This window comes from Octopus sinensis, linkage group LG4 (genome assembly GCF_006345805.1).
Source record: "Octopus sinensis linkage group LG4, ASM634580v1, whole genome shotgun sequence".
Lineage (NCBI taxonomy): Eukaryota > Metazoa > Mollusca > Cephalopoda > Octopoda > Octopodidae > Octopus > Octopus sinensis.
The window spans coordinates 150472438-150490113 of NC_043000.1; the positions used below are offsets into that span (position 1 = coordinate 150472438).

Genomic DNA, 17676 nt, shown 5'->3' on the forward strand with positions numbered 1-17676 from the left:
TTTTCATTCCTTACAAAAGTTTTCTTTTAACTTAGTAACTTGGAAATTCCTTTTCTAAACTTAATATCTTTTGTCATTTTCAATAATTTCTCAGACTTTCAAACTTCTAGTTTTTTTTTTGTGCTTTTAATGGAATGATTGTTTTCATGCTAGTTAAAACTGGGACTTATTCCAACTTTTAAGCATGATGACTTAAAGAAGTAAAAAAAAATTTTTTTAAATGAACTGATACAATGGAAACAAATCAAAGTATTGAAATTAAAATAAAACAAGCTTCGGTGACAATTTTTATTTATTACTGTACAGATTACAACTGCTTAATTTTTTTTTTTTTTTTTTTTTAAATTTCAAGCAATTTTTCTAGATGAGTTCTGAAAGTGTTTATTACAATTAGTTTTGGCAAAATATTTGATGTATTTTTGTCCCATTCTTTTCTGAAGATGAAACATGAGCTCGCATGCATATATGTATATAATATATAGGGATGGCTGGTTGGTTTGATATCTTATATAGAAAACAATGTTTCAATGGCTAAATATTTAGATCACTTAGCTGAAGAAAAAAAAAAAATAGATGCATTTGGCTACATAGCAGTTTTAGAAATTCAGGCTTTTCAGTTTCACTTTTTGGAATATTTTTTGGGCCGATCTGTTTTCCGTTGGGCTGGTTCAGGCTTAGCTTCCATGTGACGACCATACAAACTAAGAATAAAAACAAGGAAATTTTTTTTGTAAAGCTTGAAAAGCTACTTAAATAGTGTTAGAATTGCTTTTTATTTGGTCTTATTTTGGAACAGAAATTGTAATTATATAACAAAGTAACGATTATAAATTATTGCATAGTAAATCTAAAAATGGCTTAACCCTTTCATTACCAACTCGGCTCTGAGTACAAATGTCTTCATTTCATAAGTTTTGAATTAAAATCTTCCACCAAACCTTAGTCACAATTTATGTTCCTAACACTGGCTGAATGATAACCAAGTTATTTTACTAAATTATTTATTATATTAACCCTTTAGTGTTCAGATTACTCTGTTAAATGTAATACCTTTTCACTCAAATTGTTTTGAATTAGTCATGCATTATCTTATAGCTTTTGAGGTTTCAATGATGTGATTGTTTATTTTTAGAATGTCAATGTAGGTTAGGAGTGAGAGGCTAGATATCGCCAGTTTGAATATAAAACATGTAGAATATATTGGGCCGGATTTGGCCGGTTTAAACACTAAAGGGTTAAAGTAATTGAAAGAAATACAGAATATCTCAAAATAAATACAGTAACGAAAGGGTTAATAAAATTTTTGCTGCATTTCAAATTTGAAATTCACATGTTAAGTATTCTGCAGTTCTACAAAATTTGAATTTTAAATAACAAAACTTTTTATCATAAAATTTATGATTGTGTACTTACTATCTGTATTTATCAGAGCGGATATATTCAAATACATGTGATACACCAATCTGAAGCTGGTCACCAATCAGGGCTACCCATGGGTTATTTTCACACCGAAAAATTTGTTTTGTTCCATATAAATCAAGTTGACCTGTAAATTATTTTTTTAAATAGAATTCTCGTGAATATATAAACGATTCATTTTATATGGCTGTTTATAATCCTCACTCTTCCATGTTTGCATGAGTTGGATGGAGTTGAGCCAGGTTATTTAATGCCAAGCAAGGTGATATTTCATCATGCTCAGAGATTTGCAGAACATGGGAAATGAAGGGACATTGATTTACAACATTTAACACTGTCGGGACAGAGACTCAAAAACATACACAAACAAGCCTCTCTTAGTTTCAGTCCACCATATCCACTCACGAGGCTTTAGTTGGCTTCGGGTTATAATAGACACCCAAAGTGCCATGCACTGGCACTGAACCCAGAACCATGTGGTTGGGAAGCAAACTACTGTACAGACATAAGTAACTGCAAATATGATTTAGACTTAGCTCAGTAGAAATGGGTGATAAAGTACCCTCTAGTACCTACATTCGCCTCCTTATGAGAGCTCAAAATCTCTTGTGGAAGCGCCATCCAACCAAAGTACAAATATATGGGAAACTACCACCTGTGTCATCTCTTGTGAAAGGTAAGAGTTCAGTTTGCTGGACATTGTTGTAGAGCTGGAAAAGAGGTAATTTCTACTCTTCTCCTCTGGAAGCCATCTACTCGCAACACCAGACCAGAGGACGCACACTCTCCTACCCTGATGTAATCTCCAGGGATACAGGCATCCAGCAACAGGACCTCCGTAATGCCATAATGGAACGTGAGGTCTGGCGTAGCATGGTAAATTCCATTGTCTCGACCACGGTCGAACAATGATGATGATGATGACCCTCTCTAGTGAGCTGTATTTGCTGTGTTACTTCTCTGTAAATATTACTCATAAGATAGGTATGATGGGATCTATTGATGTTTTGTTACTCTTCAGTTCATGAAGTAGCAATATTTTGCAGAGTTTATCTGAATGTGAGCAAATGCTAGAAATAATTTCACCTTTTATTTAACTTAATTGATATTAATGCTAACTTTATCAATGTGTCAATGTTTAGCTGACTAAAAGCTATACATATTAGGAAACCAAATTCAAAGTCACAATGTATATACCTAATATGACAATCTTACCTAGTTCAGGTGGTAAAGTGCTCAGCCGATTTCCTTGAATATATAATTCCCTTACGCGTTGAAGGCTGCCTATTTCTTTTGGAAGGGTATGAAGATCATTGTCTCTTAAAGACAACTAGAAAGAAAAAAAATGTTATTGTGTCATGTCAGTTCATAAGGTTCCAAATTTGTATTAAACTTTTAATATTTGACAATTTTAAAGTTCAATAGCTTGGATTTAAGGTATATTATCTATGATTGCTGAATGATTATTTCAGATTTAAATAATCAGCATACATAATATAACCTATAACCTAACTATTGAACAGTTATTTTCATGTTAATGTTTTGAATAATAATTCATTATCTTAATGAAGATTTAACTAGTAATTGTATATCTACTTTGTGACGTAAAAGGTTTCTATAGGAAGTAGGATTTTGCCGTACTCACAATTTGCAAATTTTGAAACTTTCCTATCTCAGGAGGAATAAGTGTAAAATCATTGTCGCCAAGATATAAGGCACGCAGTGTTTCTGTAAATACAAAGCAACAGACAATATATGCACGGAGAAAAGAGAAGAAAATCGAGTAGTGTTGGTGGATTTAAAAAAATTTTTTTTTTATATTTAACCCTCTCAATGTTTGCAATAGTTATAAATGAAAAATAATTAAGTTTAGAACTTTTCTAAACATCATCAAATGCTAAAAACTATTACCACTGTTAAAAGTAATGGCACGGAAACAATCTTTTAATCTATATTTTGCTGTTAATAGTTTCTCAGCTAACCCCAGACATTTGATGCAAGATGAGTTGCTCCAGAGAATCCATGTCCTTCATATTGATAATTCAGAATGCTAAATTAATCATTACAATGATTGTATTTTGCTCTGGTGGCTAATTAAACACTGAATATTACAATACAAATGAACCTATTTTGAATTGAGTTTAAACTTTAATGACTGCTCATCTTTTTAAGTTGTGTCCATCTTATTCTTGAATAAAAATTTTGGCTTTAGAACATGTCTTAATGAATTCTGGAAGTATGCTTTGTTGAGACAATTGTAAATGTTACATCAAAGCCGATTAGGATGGAAATAACAAGCTTTTCATTTCCATGAATATCCTTCAGTAAACTATCATTTGCAAATTTTGGTCAATTGATTTTTGATACAATGCTTGTGTCACCCTTTGATCCTATGGACTTTTAGTTGAGAACTGTTTAACTGAATAAACGGCAGTAGAGAAAACATTCAACTGTAATATTTCAACAAATATGTAAATATCCGCATTTTAAAATTTATTTTAATTTTACTGTGTTAATATGAATAAAACTGTTTAGCATTTTTTTGTATTGTTTGCAGAGAGATATTGAAAGCCTACATTTCTGCATTTATTTCCCCTTTACAATATTAATATTGCTGTTAGGTGTACCTTGACTTAATAATCCATTGTTCTTCACATCAGCATCTTTGTAATAGAGTATTATCATTTTAATGCCTATTAACCCTTTCGCTACTGTATATATTTTGATATGCTCTGTGTTTCTTTCAATGATTTTAAATATAACAAAGAATTTAGTAAAATAACTTAGTTATCATTAAGCTAGTATTAGGAATATAAATTGCGACTAAGGTTTGGTGGTATATTTTGATGCAAAACTTATGAAAACAAGACATTTGTACTACAGAGCCAGTACAAATGATGACGGGTTGGTAACGAAAGGGTTAATCTATGCTTGCTTGTATGGGTCAGGCAGATTTTCTATGGCCAGATGCCTTTACTCTTTCCAACCTTCATTTGTTTCCAAGCAAGGTAATATTTCCTTATTAATACAAATTTTCACGGAAGATTGGCAATGAATATCACTTGTATGATGGTGACACTCATTTACAATATTGCATGATATTAAGATGAGGTGCAAACTTATAAAAACAAAATCAACCTCTCATGGGTTTCTTTCCCTTTCAGTCTACCAAATTCACTCACAAGGCTTCAGTCAGCCTGGAGCTATAAAAGATACTTGCCCAAGATGCCATACAGTGGGCAATGATAGTTAAATCCTTTTCTTGAAAAAAAAAAAAAGAACTAAAGTAGTCAATTTACCATTTGATAGAACATTGACATCTTTATATATAAAAGTGAGGTTGTGTGCTGTCTGTCTCCTACGATTTAGATTCCTAACTACTCCCACATTTTGCGATGCAGTCTAACCAAAACCGGGTATCTTATAGTCGTGATTCATATTGAACCCTTCTTGGTATTAGCGCGCGTCTACGATTTAAAAAAAATTTACCATAATTTTTCCCCATTTTAATGCATTTTTTTCGCTATTATAAAAGGGTAGTAAATCTCTAAAAATGTCTACGATGAGTCAACGATTTTTTAAAAAGTTTACCAATTTTAATGCATTTTTTGGCTATAACTCTCTAAAAATGCTTATATAGTTAATTTGACTTAATATCAATTCTGTCTGACAATCCCTGGTTTTGTGTTCAGTGACTATAGTGCTGACCATGGTTAGGAATTGTCATTTTCTAATTTAGAAACTTTAATGTAAAAAGATATCTTGTAAGTTATAAATCTGATGAGTCATGTTATTTCCAAAGCTATAATAATAATACACCAACCTAAACAAAAAAAGTTGCCAGGTAAACTGTTCTCGGTGAGAAAGTTGTAAGTAAGATCAAGGACTTCCAAAACGGGGAAGGCACCAAAGCCACGTGGAAGTGTTTTCAATCGGTTGATGCTATTGTAAAGAAAACAATGGTTATATGAGTAAAATTATTTAATGTTATAGAAGACAATGCAAGTTATCTAGGGTGTCCATAAAAACCCCTATTTTAACAAAACAGAAATCAGTGATAAAAAAATCTTAGAATTAGTAACATTGGAAATTCTTGAGCAGAGTTTCTTGTGATGGACATCTGTACCTTTGCAGAGCTTAAATTTAGCATTTCAAAAACATCCCGGGACATTTGTGGTGTTATCTGAAGTATTTTGTATACATTCACAGAAATTGTCCAGAGTCAGTTTCATAGAAATAATTCAAGTTTGATAAAGCCCCAAGCAATGAAATCCGTGAGTGTTCGATCTGATTTTAGCTGGTCATGCTCTGTTACTCCCATATCCAATTACTAATTTGGAAATCATTCATGCATGAAACTGAGTGATTGTAGCATAAAGGCAATGGGCATCATTTATTTTTATTGATACTGCATACCCTCAGAAGAAAAAAAAATAAAACTGATTCTATGGATCAATGCCAATTTTTTTCAATATTATTTTATTACCTTTTGAGCTATTGGGTTTTTCATGACGATATAGGAATATAAACTGAAAAATACCCACCTACATGACGAAGAGGCTTCTGCAAAGAAAATCTTCCGCATGTAAGGTGTATAAAGCATGCAGATGAATAACTAACCGCTCTATTTATTCTGAGAGTTTGCAAATGAATCATGAATTATACTGTTTTTCATTAAAACAAAAATTTCCTGTACAATGAGCTCTCACTGGATATTTTTTTGTCTTGATAAGACTTATTTCTGCAGTTCTGGGATCACTTTTTAATTCTGTGCACTTCACATGCCTTTGTTTTTATGACTAAAATTCAGTTTGCTGAAAGCGGCTCCCCTTCATCATCATCATTTAGCGTCCGTTTTCCATGCTAGCATGGGTTGGACGGTTCAACTGGGGTCTGGGAAGCTGGAAGGCTTCATCAGGCCCAGTCAGTGTTTCTACGGCTGGATGCCCTTCCTAACGCCAACCGCTCCGTGAGTGTAGTGGGTGCTTTTTACACTCAGAGTGGTTGGTGTTAGGAAGGGCATCCAGCCGTAGAAACACTACCAGATCAGGTAATTTTTGTAAGGAGCCCAAATATTAGTTTGTAAGAAAACTAATTTGAATTTTATTTCATCTAAGTAATGGATATGAACTAATACTGAATGGTTAATATATGGTAAATTATTTGTCGTATACAAAGTAGTGAAGTCATGGGTCCTAAAGGTTGGATTGCACAATTGTGGTTTTCATTCCCAGACCCAATGGTGCATTGTGATAATTCAGCAAAAAAATTTCATTTCATGTTACTCTAGTCCACTCATTTCATTCTTTTTTAAACAAAACTTTGAAATTATAATTATTATGTCCAGTTCACTCAGTTGTAAATGGAATTTTCTGATCTTGGTCAGTTGTACATCACGGATACCAGGTAACCAGATCTGTGTGCCCTAGGATTTGAGACAGCACAATTTTTGTTGCATATACAAAACAAACGTGAAAGGTATTGTGAGAACTCAATGGAACTTAAACATGCTTCTCTTTTGTGATTATTTTTGCTGCTTTTATGGATTCTCATGACTTAGTTGCTGTCCAATTCCATTCTTATGAATCTGAATGGGGAGCCTGAGTCATAGCGAATCTTTCATTAGCTGATTATACAACCATGGGTGCCACCCTTATGTAAGTATTGCATTTACTTACTTGATGGAGCTTGGTGATCCAGACCGTTAATCTTCAAGGATTCCTCCACTTAGATTCAATGTAAGAAGCATTGTTGGCTCAGTTGAGCTCTTCTGCTACCTCTTCACAGTCTGCCATGCTGCAGTCCCATGACTTTGCCATATCCCTGGCAGGGTGGCTGAATGGGTGCTATGCCTAGTCAAAGAGCAGTCTGTAACTGTGCGGGGCACAGTTGTCATCATCATCATCATCATTGTTCGACCGTGGTCGAGACAATGGAATTTACCATGCTACGCCAGACTTCACAGTCCATGGCATTACGGAGGTCCTGTTGCTGGATGCCTGTATCCCTGGAGATTACATCAGGGTAGGAGAGTGTGCGCCCTCTGGTTTTGCGAGTAGATGGCTTCCAGAGGAGAAGAGTAGAAATTACCTCTTTTTCCGCTCTACAACAATGTCCAGCAAACTGGACCCTTCTACCTTTCACAAGAGATGACACAGGTGGTAGTTTCCTATATATTAGCATTTTGGTTGGATGGCGCTTCCACGAGAGATTTTGAGCTCTCATAAGGAGGCGAGTGTAGGTTCCATCCACAGTTGTCACTCCATGAGGTATTTTCAAAATACAAACATGTCCTGCATTTTAGACTTACACAATTTGGAAAAACCTAAGTGCAACATTTTAAATGTTATATTGTTTCTATTAATCATGTATCCTTAGTTTGTCTCAGCAAAACAAGATTATCATGTGCAGGCAACGAGGAGGCATTTTTCAATTTATATTCCCGTATTAGAATAAAAAACAAAACAGTTCAGAAGTAATAAATAACTGTGATTGTATAATTTATTGGCAGATGCCCAATGAAGCAATTTTTTCTCCGAGAGAATGAATGAAAGTGGGGAAAATATCATGTTATTGTTCGTTATTTATACACTAATACCTCCAAGTTTGTCGGGTGGAAGACATAAAGGGGTTCCAAAAAGAAAGAAAAAAGGAGCAGTTTAGCAGCTATTTAGCTGTATTAGATTCTGTACAATGAAAGTGCATATATTTGAAATGAAATTGCACATCTAGTAGAAAGGCATAATGCCAATCACTTTTTGAAGTTGCTGGTAACCGTTTTACTCAGTCACTCAATCTGAATAGGTTGTTACTTACGTAATCTGAAGGCTAAGGAGAGGGGGTGCTTATAAGCTTAATAAAAAAAATAAAATACAAATTTCAAATTTGGAAACAGCATAGAAGCATGTAAGCTCTTAGTATAGAAGAAAAATAACCTACATTGTCTATTTTTGTCTGTAGCGAGTTCAGTTGGGAAAGGGAAGTCTGTTGCAACTCACTTTTTAATGATGTCAATAAGGCCTGATTTCCTCATTGGTAGGAAGCCAAGCAACTGACTCTATCTTGTTCACGAATAAAATATAGAGTTATTTATCTTCGTATTTTTAACTCCGGATTATCTAGACATGTCTTGGCATTTGTACAACACTAGATTCTCATAAACAGCAGGTTATATTAAGGTATATTATATCAGAACCATTTATATTAATTGATTTTAATTTCTTAGTATAAATTAGGTTCAGTAATAAATTGACTGAATTTTAATAATGATGTCACTACTAAAAACATACTTTGCTACGTAAGTTATATGGCAACAATGTTATAATTTACTATTAATAAATACATATAAATTAATTACAGCTATACATATCAATTACAATATATAAAAATTAAATACAAATATATTATAAAATGAAAAATATGATTTAAATGAAGAGCTTTCAAAGAATAAAATTACTTTTTCATTATTGAAAATTTTATTTGGAATCAACATTTGAATGAATATTTCTGACATAATACAAAGAATGGCATAAACTTACCCTAGATTCAATGTTTTCAGCTTTGTTAAATTTGACATATTAGTTGGTAAAGTCTATTAAGAAGAAGTACATGATAAAATATCAACTCATAGGAATGCAGACAATCATAGTTGGAGAAGATAAACAGAAGCTATAATTACATATTAAATTCTTTACTGATAAACAGTAAATTAATTTTTTTATTGAAATATAGCAAGTGAAAAAAAAAAAAAACTTATGAAATTACATTTTAAAATTCAGAACAAAATCTTAAAAAAGAAAATGAATAAAAATAAATATGCAATAATTCTCTTACCTCTATGTGATTATTAAAGAGATTAAGTTTTTCTATGTTAATCAAACCGAGAATTTCAGGAGGAACTTCTAAAAAAATGGAAAAAAAAAATTTTTAATCAGTTAGATTACATTGATTTTTAGATGGATTTCTTATATAAGAATATCATCATCATCATCATCATCATCGTTTAACGTCCGCCTTCCATGCTAGCATGGGTTGGACGGTTCAACTGGGGTCTGAGAAGCCCGAAGGCTGCACCAGGCCAGTCAGATCTGGCAGTGTTTCTACAGCTGGATGCCCTTCCTAACGCCAAGCACTCCAAGAGTGTAGTGGGTGCTTTTTATGTGCCACCGACACAGGTGCCAGATGAGGCTGGCGAACGGCCACGCTCAGATGGTGTTTTTTATGTGCAACTGGCATGGAGGCCACGATCGGATGGTGTTTGTTACGTGCCACCAGCACGGAGGCCAGTCGATGCGGTACTGGCTATGGCCACGTTCGGATGGCTTTCTTATGTGCCACCGGCACTGGTATCACAAAACTACAAATTCCATTGATGTTCATCGATTTTGATTTGATTCTTTGATTTTTGATTTTCACTTGCCTCAACAGGTCTTCACAAGTAGAGTTATGTGTCCCAAGAAGGAAGGTATGCACAGGTGGACTGACTACGTCCCAGGTAGGGGCCATGGGTTAATAAATGATTTAAATTTTAACCCTATCACAACATATTCCTGTTATAGCAGGAATAGGTTAAATGTCATTTTTGTTGGATTCCTAGTAATGTGGTAATGAACAACACACACAGAAAAAGAAGATGTAGCTGATTCTGTCTATTAGTGTACCTGTAATCATCACTCTTGGGTTGTATATGTAACTATTTATTAATTTTCTTTTTGCTCAGGAGCCCAGATAAAAGGTAAAGTTATACACAGGGGCCCAGGTCTGAGAGGGTTAAAAAAAATTCTATTAATTCCAAGATTTTAATATGAATTGCTCTTTACTCTTTTACTTTTTTCAGTCATTTGACTGCGGCCATGCTGGAGCACTGCCTTTAGTCGAGCAAATCGACCCCGGGACTTATTCTTTGTAAGCCCAGTACTTATTCTATCGGGCTCTTTTGCCGAACCGCTAAGTGACGGGGACGTAAACACACCAGCATCGGTTGTCAAGCAATGCTAGGGGGACAAACACATACATATATACGACAGGCTTCTTTTAGTTTCCGTCTACCAAATTCACTCACAAGGCATTGGTCGGCCCGGGGCTATAGCAGAAGACACTTGCCCAAGGTGCCATGCAGTGGGACTGAACCCGGAACAATGTGGTTGGTTAGCAAGCTATTTACCACACACCCACTCCTGTGCCTATATAAACATATTTATATAAATATATTTTGGAATGTTTTATTATTTTATATCAAAACTAGTGACCAATAGTGTCCTCAATATTAGATGTTTTCAATAGGCAAGTCATTCATTCCTTATATTTCTAATGACAAAACTGATAAGGGAGTATCCGAAACTTAAGGCAGAGCAATTGTAGAAATGCATTTTTTTCCTCTCTGATGTTAACATTCTAAACTGATCAAATCAAGGAGGCTTTCCTAGCTGAAACCCTAACCCTAAACCTAAACAAACAAGAACTACTGGCTACTAAAACAACACCAATCTGTGCATTCACTATGCTCCACAACACTGGGTAAAATGATTAGCAGCATTTTGTCCATCTTTACATTCTGAGTTCAAATTCTGTTGAGGTTGACTTTGCCTTTCATCCTTCTGGGGTTGATAAATTAAGTACCAATTGAGCACCGAGGACAATGTAATTGACATGACCTCTTCCTCCAAATTACTGGACTTCTGTCAAAATTTGAAACCAATATTTAATAGAACTGAGTGTGCAGAATATTGAAATAAACAGAGTTAATAAAAAAGAACCAGTCACGTAAAAGTGAATTTTCAGCCTCAAACTAATGTTAACAAATCAATAATTTCTGTCAGTCGTATTAGTACCATTACAACCTGAGTTAAACCTGTTAATTGTTATGTGTTGACAGCAGTTTCTTCAGGTAAATACTCTGACTGAGCATAATTGCTTTCCACAAGATCAAACTGAGGTAACTGCATTTGACAAAATCTAACAAAAGATTAAATTTATAAATTGATTTCTTATAAAGGAACAAGGTTTCAAAAGTTAGTGGTTAAAGGAAATTCTAACTTAATTGATAAATACTGTGAAATATGAAGTATACTTGCAGTAGTGGAGGCGCAATAGCCCAGTGGTTAGGGCAGCGGACTCGCGGTCATAGGATCGTGGTTTTGATTCCCAGACCGGGCGTTGTGAGTGTTTATTGAGCGAAAACACCTAAAGTTCCACGAGGCTCCGGCAGGGGATGGTGGTGATCCCTGCTGTACTCTTTCACCACAACTTTCTCTCACTCTTACTTCCTGTTTCTGTTGTACCTGTATTTCAAAGGGCCGGCCTTGTCACTCTCTGTGTCACGCTGAATATCCCCGAGAACTACGTTAAGGGTACACGTGTCTGTGGAGTGCTCAGCCACTTACATGTTAATTTCACGAGCAGGCTGTTCCATTGATTCGGATCAACCGGAACCCTCATCGTCGTAACCGACGGAGTGCTTCCACTTGCAGTAAGCTTAGGCGGTAAGGAAGCTTTATATTTTGGAGAAAGCCAATTCATTTCTCTCACATTGCAAATACTTGAAGAATAGCTAAACAGAACACTAACTCATTCCTTTTCTCTGTGTAAAGTTGACAGTGGTTTCATATTAACAAACATTGTTATCATCATCAACTAATGTCGAGTGTAATATTGTACTAAATACAAAATAGTTCAAAGAAACTAAAGAACAATGAAAAAAATTGATAGCAAAATAAGAAAATTGAAAAGCTTAGAATGATAGTAATGAATAAAATCTCTATTATGATTGCTAGTTCAATATATTTTTTTAAACAAATATGAAAAGAATAATAATAATAATAATAATATAATAATGAAATTATTGTATACAGTGCTCAGGTGCACCACAACTTGTCAGACAGTGCATATAAAGCACATGCAGTAATGTACAAATGTCTGGAAAGCGAACAATTTATGAGTCAGATACATGCTTGTGTGTGTATGGAGGGGAGAAAATCAGGTGTAGTGTTGGCGAATCTCAGAAAGCATGGAAGTTTTGAAGGATGCAGTGCTCCGACAACTAACAACTGATGCCGGCAATTTGTTCCATGCTTCAGCAACTCTCAGCGTGAAAAAATGTTTCCTGAAGTCATGGGAGCTGTGCTGTTTTCTGACTTTGTAAATATGTCCACGGGTGTTAGATGGGTGGAGTTTGAAAAGGTCCTCAGAGTTATTGTTTGTACGATGGTATGGGATAATTTTAATGGAGCATCACAGAGATGGAGTCAAGGATGCTGGCCTAGTAGACAGAAGTGTTTACAATTCATATCCTGTCACATGTACTGTGATGTCTTTGGCACAGTTCTGAATGGTAGTTTGTTTAATAGCAAAAAGGTATTATTGGAAGGTACAGTTACATCAGTGAAAGACAGAGTAGAACTCATGATTATTCTATTTAGCTGTCATTGCCAAGTTCACATCATAGAGAGGAAGTAAGCAATGTGAAACCATTTCAGTTACATTTTTAGGTTTTAGGTCTAATTTTAAGTAAAATGTGTAAGGTTGCAATTAACTTGGAAATCAGCTCCGATGATTTAAAACACACAGAATGAAACCCCTAGGCAAGAGAGACAACAAAATGTTGCACTATAAATGAGCTTGCAATAGCTGGCACCTGTGCCGGTGGCATGCGTAAAAAAGATTTGAGCAAGGTCATTGCCAGTACCGCCTGACTGGCCCCCGTGCCGGTGGCATGTAAAAGCACCCACTACACTTTCAGAGTGGTTGGCATTGGTATTCAACAAATGTGAAACATTCTTAATATCTTTGGACTGAAAAATATTTACCTGTCAATTTATTATGACTCAATGTCAACCTGGTCAGATGCTCAAGGTTTACTGAAAATAAGAATTAACAATTTAAGGTAAAGATTATGATTATCATTTAATGAATGGGTTAAGTAAGAACATAATATTTATAAGTATCCATTTAAAGTTGAAATATGCAATTATATAAATGGTTCAATCCTACCCCTTATGATGAGAAACCCAGGGTAACCCTATAAACCAGCCTTCACCAGTAATATATATATATGCCAGTCTCGCCTGGCCCCTGTGCCGGTGGCACGTAGCACCATCCGATCGTGGCCGTTGCCAGCCTCGTCAGGTCTCCGTGCCGGTGGCACGTAAAAAGCACCATCTGTCCGTGGCCGTTTGCCAGCTCCGTCTGGCACCTGTGCGGGTGGCACGTAAAAAGCACCATCCGTCTGTGGCCGTTTGCCAGCTCCGTCTGGCACCTGTGCAGGTGGCACGTAAAAAGCACCCACTACACTCACGGAGTGGTTGGCGTTAGGAAGGGCATCCAGCCGTAGAAACACTGCCAGATCAGACTGGACCTGATGCAGCCTTCTGGCTTCCCAGACCCCAGTTGAACCGTCCAACCCATGTTAGCATGGAAAGCGGACGCTAAATGATGATGATGATGATATATATATATATAATATATATATATATATATATATATATATATATATACAGATATATATGATGTATACATACGCACACATACATATATACATGTATATATAATGTATACATACACAGGTATACATACTCACACACATATATAATGGCATAATACAACAATGGTTTTAAATTTTGGCACAAAGCCATCAATTATAGGGGGAGGGGATTAGCTAGTTATATTGAAGCCAGTACTCAAATAGTACTTATTTTATTAAACTTGAAAGGATGAATGAAGTTGACCTTGGCAGTATTTCAACTGAGAATGTAAAGAGCTTGAGGAAAATGTTGCAGAGTAATTTGTCTGATAGCCTTGTTGTAGAACAATGATAGCCATGGGTATAGGTTTCCAACAAGCTAATCATTGAGTTACAGCATTTCCAACAATGAATAAGTGATAACGAGTTGTCTACAACTCAAGACAGAAAAACTATCACAGGGGATATTTTTTTCAGAAAATTTATCGACCCCGAAAGGATGAAGGGCGAGGTCGACTTTGCCTTTCATCCTTTCGGGGTCGATAAATTAAGTACCAGTTACGCACTGGAGTCGATGTGATCGACTTAATCCATTTGTCTGTCCCCTCTATGTTTAGCCCCTTGTGGGCAATAAAGAAATATATTTTTTTCAGAAAGTATCACTTTCCCGGGATCCTTAATTATGTATGTGTGCATACTCTTTACTCTCTTTACTCTTTCACTTGTTTCAGTCATTTGACTGCGGCCATGCTGGAGCACCGCCTTTAGTCGAGCAAATCAACCCCGGGACTTATTCTTTGTAAGCCCAGTACTTATTCTATCGGTCTCTTTTTGCCGAACCGCTAAGTGACGGGGACGCAAACACACCAGCATCAGTTGTCAAGCAATGCTAGGGGGACAAACACAAACACAAACACATATATAGATATATACGACAGGCTTCTTTTCAGTTTCCGTCAACCAAATCCACTCACAAGGCATTGGTCGGTCTGGGGCTATAGTAGAAGACACTTGCCCAAGATGCCACGCAGTAGGACTGAACCCGGAACCATGTGGTTGGTAGACAAGCTACTTACCACACAGCCACTCCTGCGCCTATGTATATACGAACGGCTGTGTATACGTGTGTTATTGTTTTCTTGCTTTGGCCTCATGTGACAGTTGTAAATGAGTGTCACCGTCATGCATGCGGTGTCCTTCATTTCCAATCTTCCGTGAAAACATGTTTTTGTCATGAGGAAATATTACCTTATTTGGAAACAGGTGAAGGTTGGCGACAAGAACATCCGGCCGTAGGAAATTTGCCTAAAAAATTCATCATCATTTGTCCAATCCATGCCAGCAAAATAAGCGGAGGTCAAATGATCATATATATATATATATATATATATGTATATTGTTTAGGAAGTAAAAAGTTGTAGAGTGACAATTGGTTTCGCACCTATAAAGCAGGCGACTCATCAAACTTAAGTGGCTCATATATATATATATATATATATATATATATATATATGTCTTATGATATTTGTTCTGCACCGAGTTATAGATAACCCCTTATAATTCGCATCGTTCGGAAATGCAGCAAATAAACGATTGGTTCGTCGGAAACACGGAACCAATGCTATTATTGTTCTACAGTTACGATATTTAGCTTTTTCTGTTTCTTTGTATTTAAATGTTATAATCAGTTGGTTTAAAATAAAAGATTCCTCCAAATTTAATATTTCTGAAGAATAAAAAACATTTACTTCGTTCCTATTGTGAAAAAAAAAAAATCAATTTAAATGAAAGAACAGACATTACTTTATAAAAGTTGTCAAAACTTCTTGGCCTTTATATTAGGTTGTCCCAAAAGTTCGTAAACACTTGCGAAAATTGAATTTTTACTCGCCAAGTACTAACAAAAACAACAAAAATTATTCCTCAAAATAAAGACCATTATTTTCTAAGACTTTCTACGAACTTTTGGGATAACCTTATATTTTTGGATGGAGCTGGCCAATAATGATTAAATACATTCAAGTCATGATCATTTCGTTTATTTTCCCCCCTGTGAAACGGGGAACCTAGGACTATATTTATCCAGCTTGTGATTTGAGAGAAATGTCGCTACTATTTCTAGCAGGTCGAGCCACCACATAATGGTAATGAGTGCGAATGAATCATAACAGTTCTAAAGAATTCAAAGTCGAAACTATTTCCAAGTTTAAACGGCAACAAATTAATGTGTGGGTGACACACTACGTTGTTGAATTAACGGAAATTATCTAGAAAGAGAGTAATTAATATAAAAATAAAAAAAAGAAGAGGAAAACGAAGTAGTGTTGGTGTTATATTTTTGAGTAAATCAGGTCAGGTCATCAACTTCATGGAATGCACAGAAGGTAATGGAATGGCAAGGAGGTAAGGCGTCGGTCCAAATGCTTTGAAGCATTTCGTTTCGCCTCAAAGTCCTGAATATAAACTCTCTGGAATGAGGGAGGGTCGATAAAAGGGTAAATTCTGGTGAGGTGGTAAACATTGACCAACAAAAAATACCAGTTATAATCTCGGGTGTCCTACATCAACTACTTTCTCTGCAGAAGTGTAGCTTCATATCAATGAATCATTATTAGGTTATAAACACTTGTCTTTGGAGTTTACCAAAGGCCGAAAACAATGTTTATAAATATCAGAAAGAAGAATAGTCATATATATATATATATACATACATATATATATATATATACATACATATATATATATACATACATATATATATACATACATATATATATACATACATATATATATACATACATATATATATACATACATATATATACATATATATATATATATATATAATATATATATATATATATATATATATATATATATATATATATATATATGTTTACACTAATATTAATATTTAGGGTGGTGAAAAAAAAGGTGTACTAAACAGAAATAGAAACAATTGCAGTATGTTTATATACTATAAATGCAATTTCAATAATAATAAAATCAAAACAAAATCTTACATAGTCCCGGGACGTCGTTGAGATCAGTGATAGATCGATCAACAAGATCAAGTTCGGGATTGTCATGCTCCTTGTTTTCATCGATGATCTTTTTAAGTTTGGATGACATTTTAGTTTCTTATTAGTTCTGTGTTCTTGCTAATAGACAGTCGAATCGACAGTAGTGGAAGTGTGTGTACAACCAATCCCAGCGACTGGTACGGCCTTACCATTGATGGGCATAGCGGAAGTTGGCCAGCAACAAGTATTTGAACATTCTCACAATCCTCCTACACTCTTTTCCTTACATGCCCTTCCCTCATCACCTCTCTCTCTCTCTCTTTCATTCTCTCTCTTTCTTTCATTCTTTTTCTTTCTCTCTCTCTCTCTTTACTTTTTACTATCTCATCTTTTCACACATCTGTACTTGTCAGACTTGGAACGAAAACATTGAATTCATAAATCTGTGTCACAGGTTTTTCGTAGTTTATGTAATACCATATGTATGAAGAAACTTAATTTTATATTATATATATATATATAAATAAATGCTTCTAATCTTTCTCCTTTATATTATATATTCACAGATTTAGTGTTGACTATTGGCTTTCGGAAGACAGACATCTTACGAAAAATTAATAAAACTATTTTGCTTTTCTGGAATTTCGCCTCTATATTTCATAGAGCCATCCAAGCAATTAGACAAGAACTTCACCTATCTTCGTCTCTCTCTCTCTCTGAAAGCTAAAAGCACCAACGGAAAATAAAATAAAAGAAGGGAGATAATTCCATTAAGCT

At 35.0% G+C, this 17676-nt stretch overlaps 1 protein-coding gene and 1 long non-coding RNA gene across 2 annotated transcripts; one reads left to right on the plus strand and one right to left on the minus strand.

Annotated features, from left to right (window-relative positions):
• Positions 1–274: 274 nt before the first annotated feature.
• On the minus strand, positions 275–17201 carry LOC115210192 (ras suppressor protein 1). The gene is made up of 9 exons (XM_029778657.2): positions 16900–17201; positions 13224–13274; positions 9253–9320; positions 8958–9010; positions 5243–5361; positions 3065–3147; positions 2635–2749; positions 1414–1546; positions 275–701 (listed from the first exon to the last, which is right to left on the minus strand). Exons 1-9 carry the CDS (start codon positions 17006–17008, stop codon positions 620–622), a joined length of 813 nt encoding a protein of 270 aa, XP_029634517.1. The 5' UTR covers positions 17009–17201; the 3' UTR covers positions 275–619.
• Positions 2224–3149, plus strand: LOC118763160. Its single transcript, XR_004998920.1, has 2 exons — positions 2224–2428; positions 2466–3149. It is a non-coding gene; the product is annotated as an uncharacterized LOC118763160 (long non-coding RNA).
• Positions 17202–17676: the final 475 nt, after the last annotated feature.

Bases quoted from the DNA above. Each gene is read 5' to 3' on its own strand.
- LOC115210192 (XM_029778657.2), bottom strand. From the start codon at position 17,008: ATGTCATCCAAACTTAAAAAGATCATCGATGAAAACAAGGAGCATGAC. The intron at 3,148-5,242 runs GTTGGTGTATTA...TTGTATTTACAG, and splicing joins TGGCAACTTTTTTTGTTTAG to AAACACTGCGTGCCTTATAT. The intron at 1,547-2,634 runs GTAAGATTGTCA...AATAATTTACAG, and splicing joins CACTTTACCACCTGAACTAG to GTCAACTTGATTTATATGGA.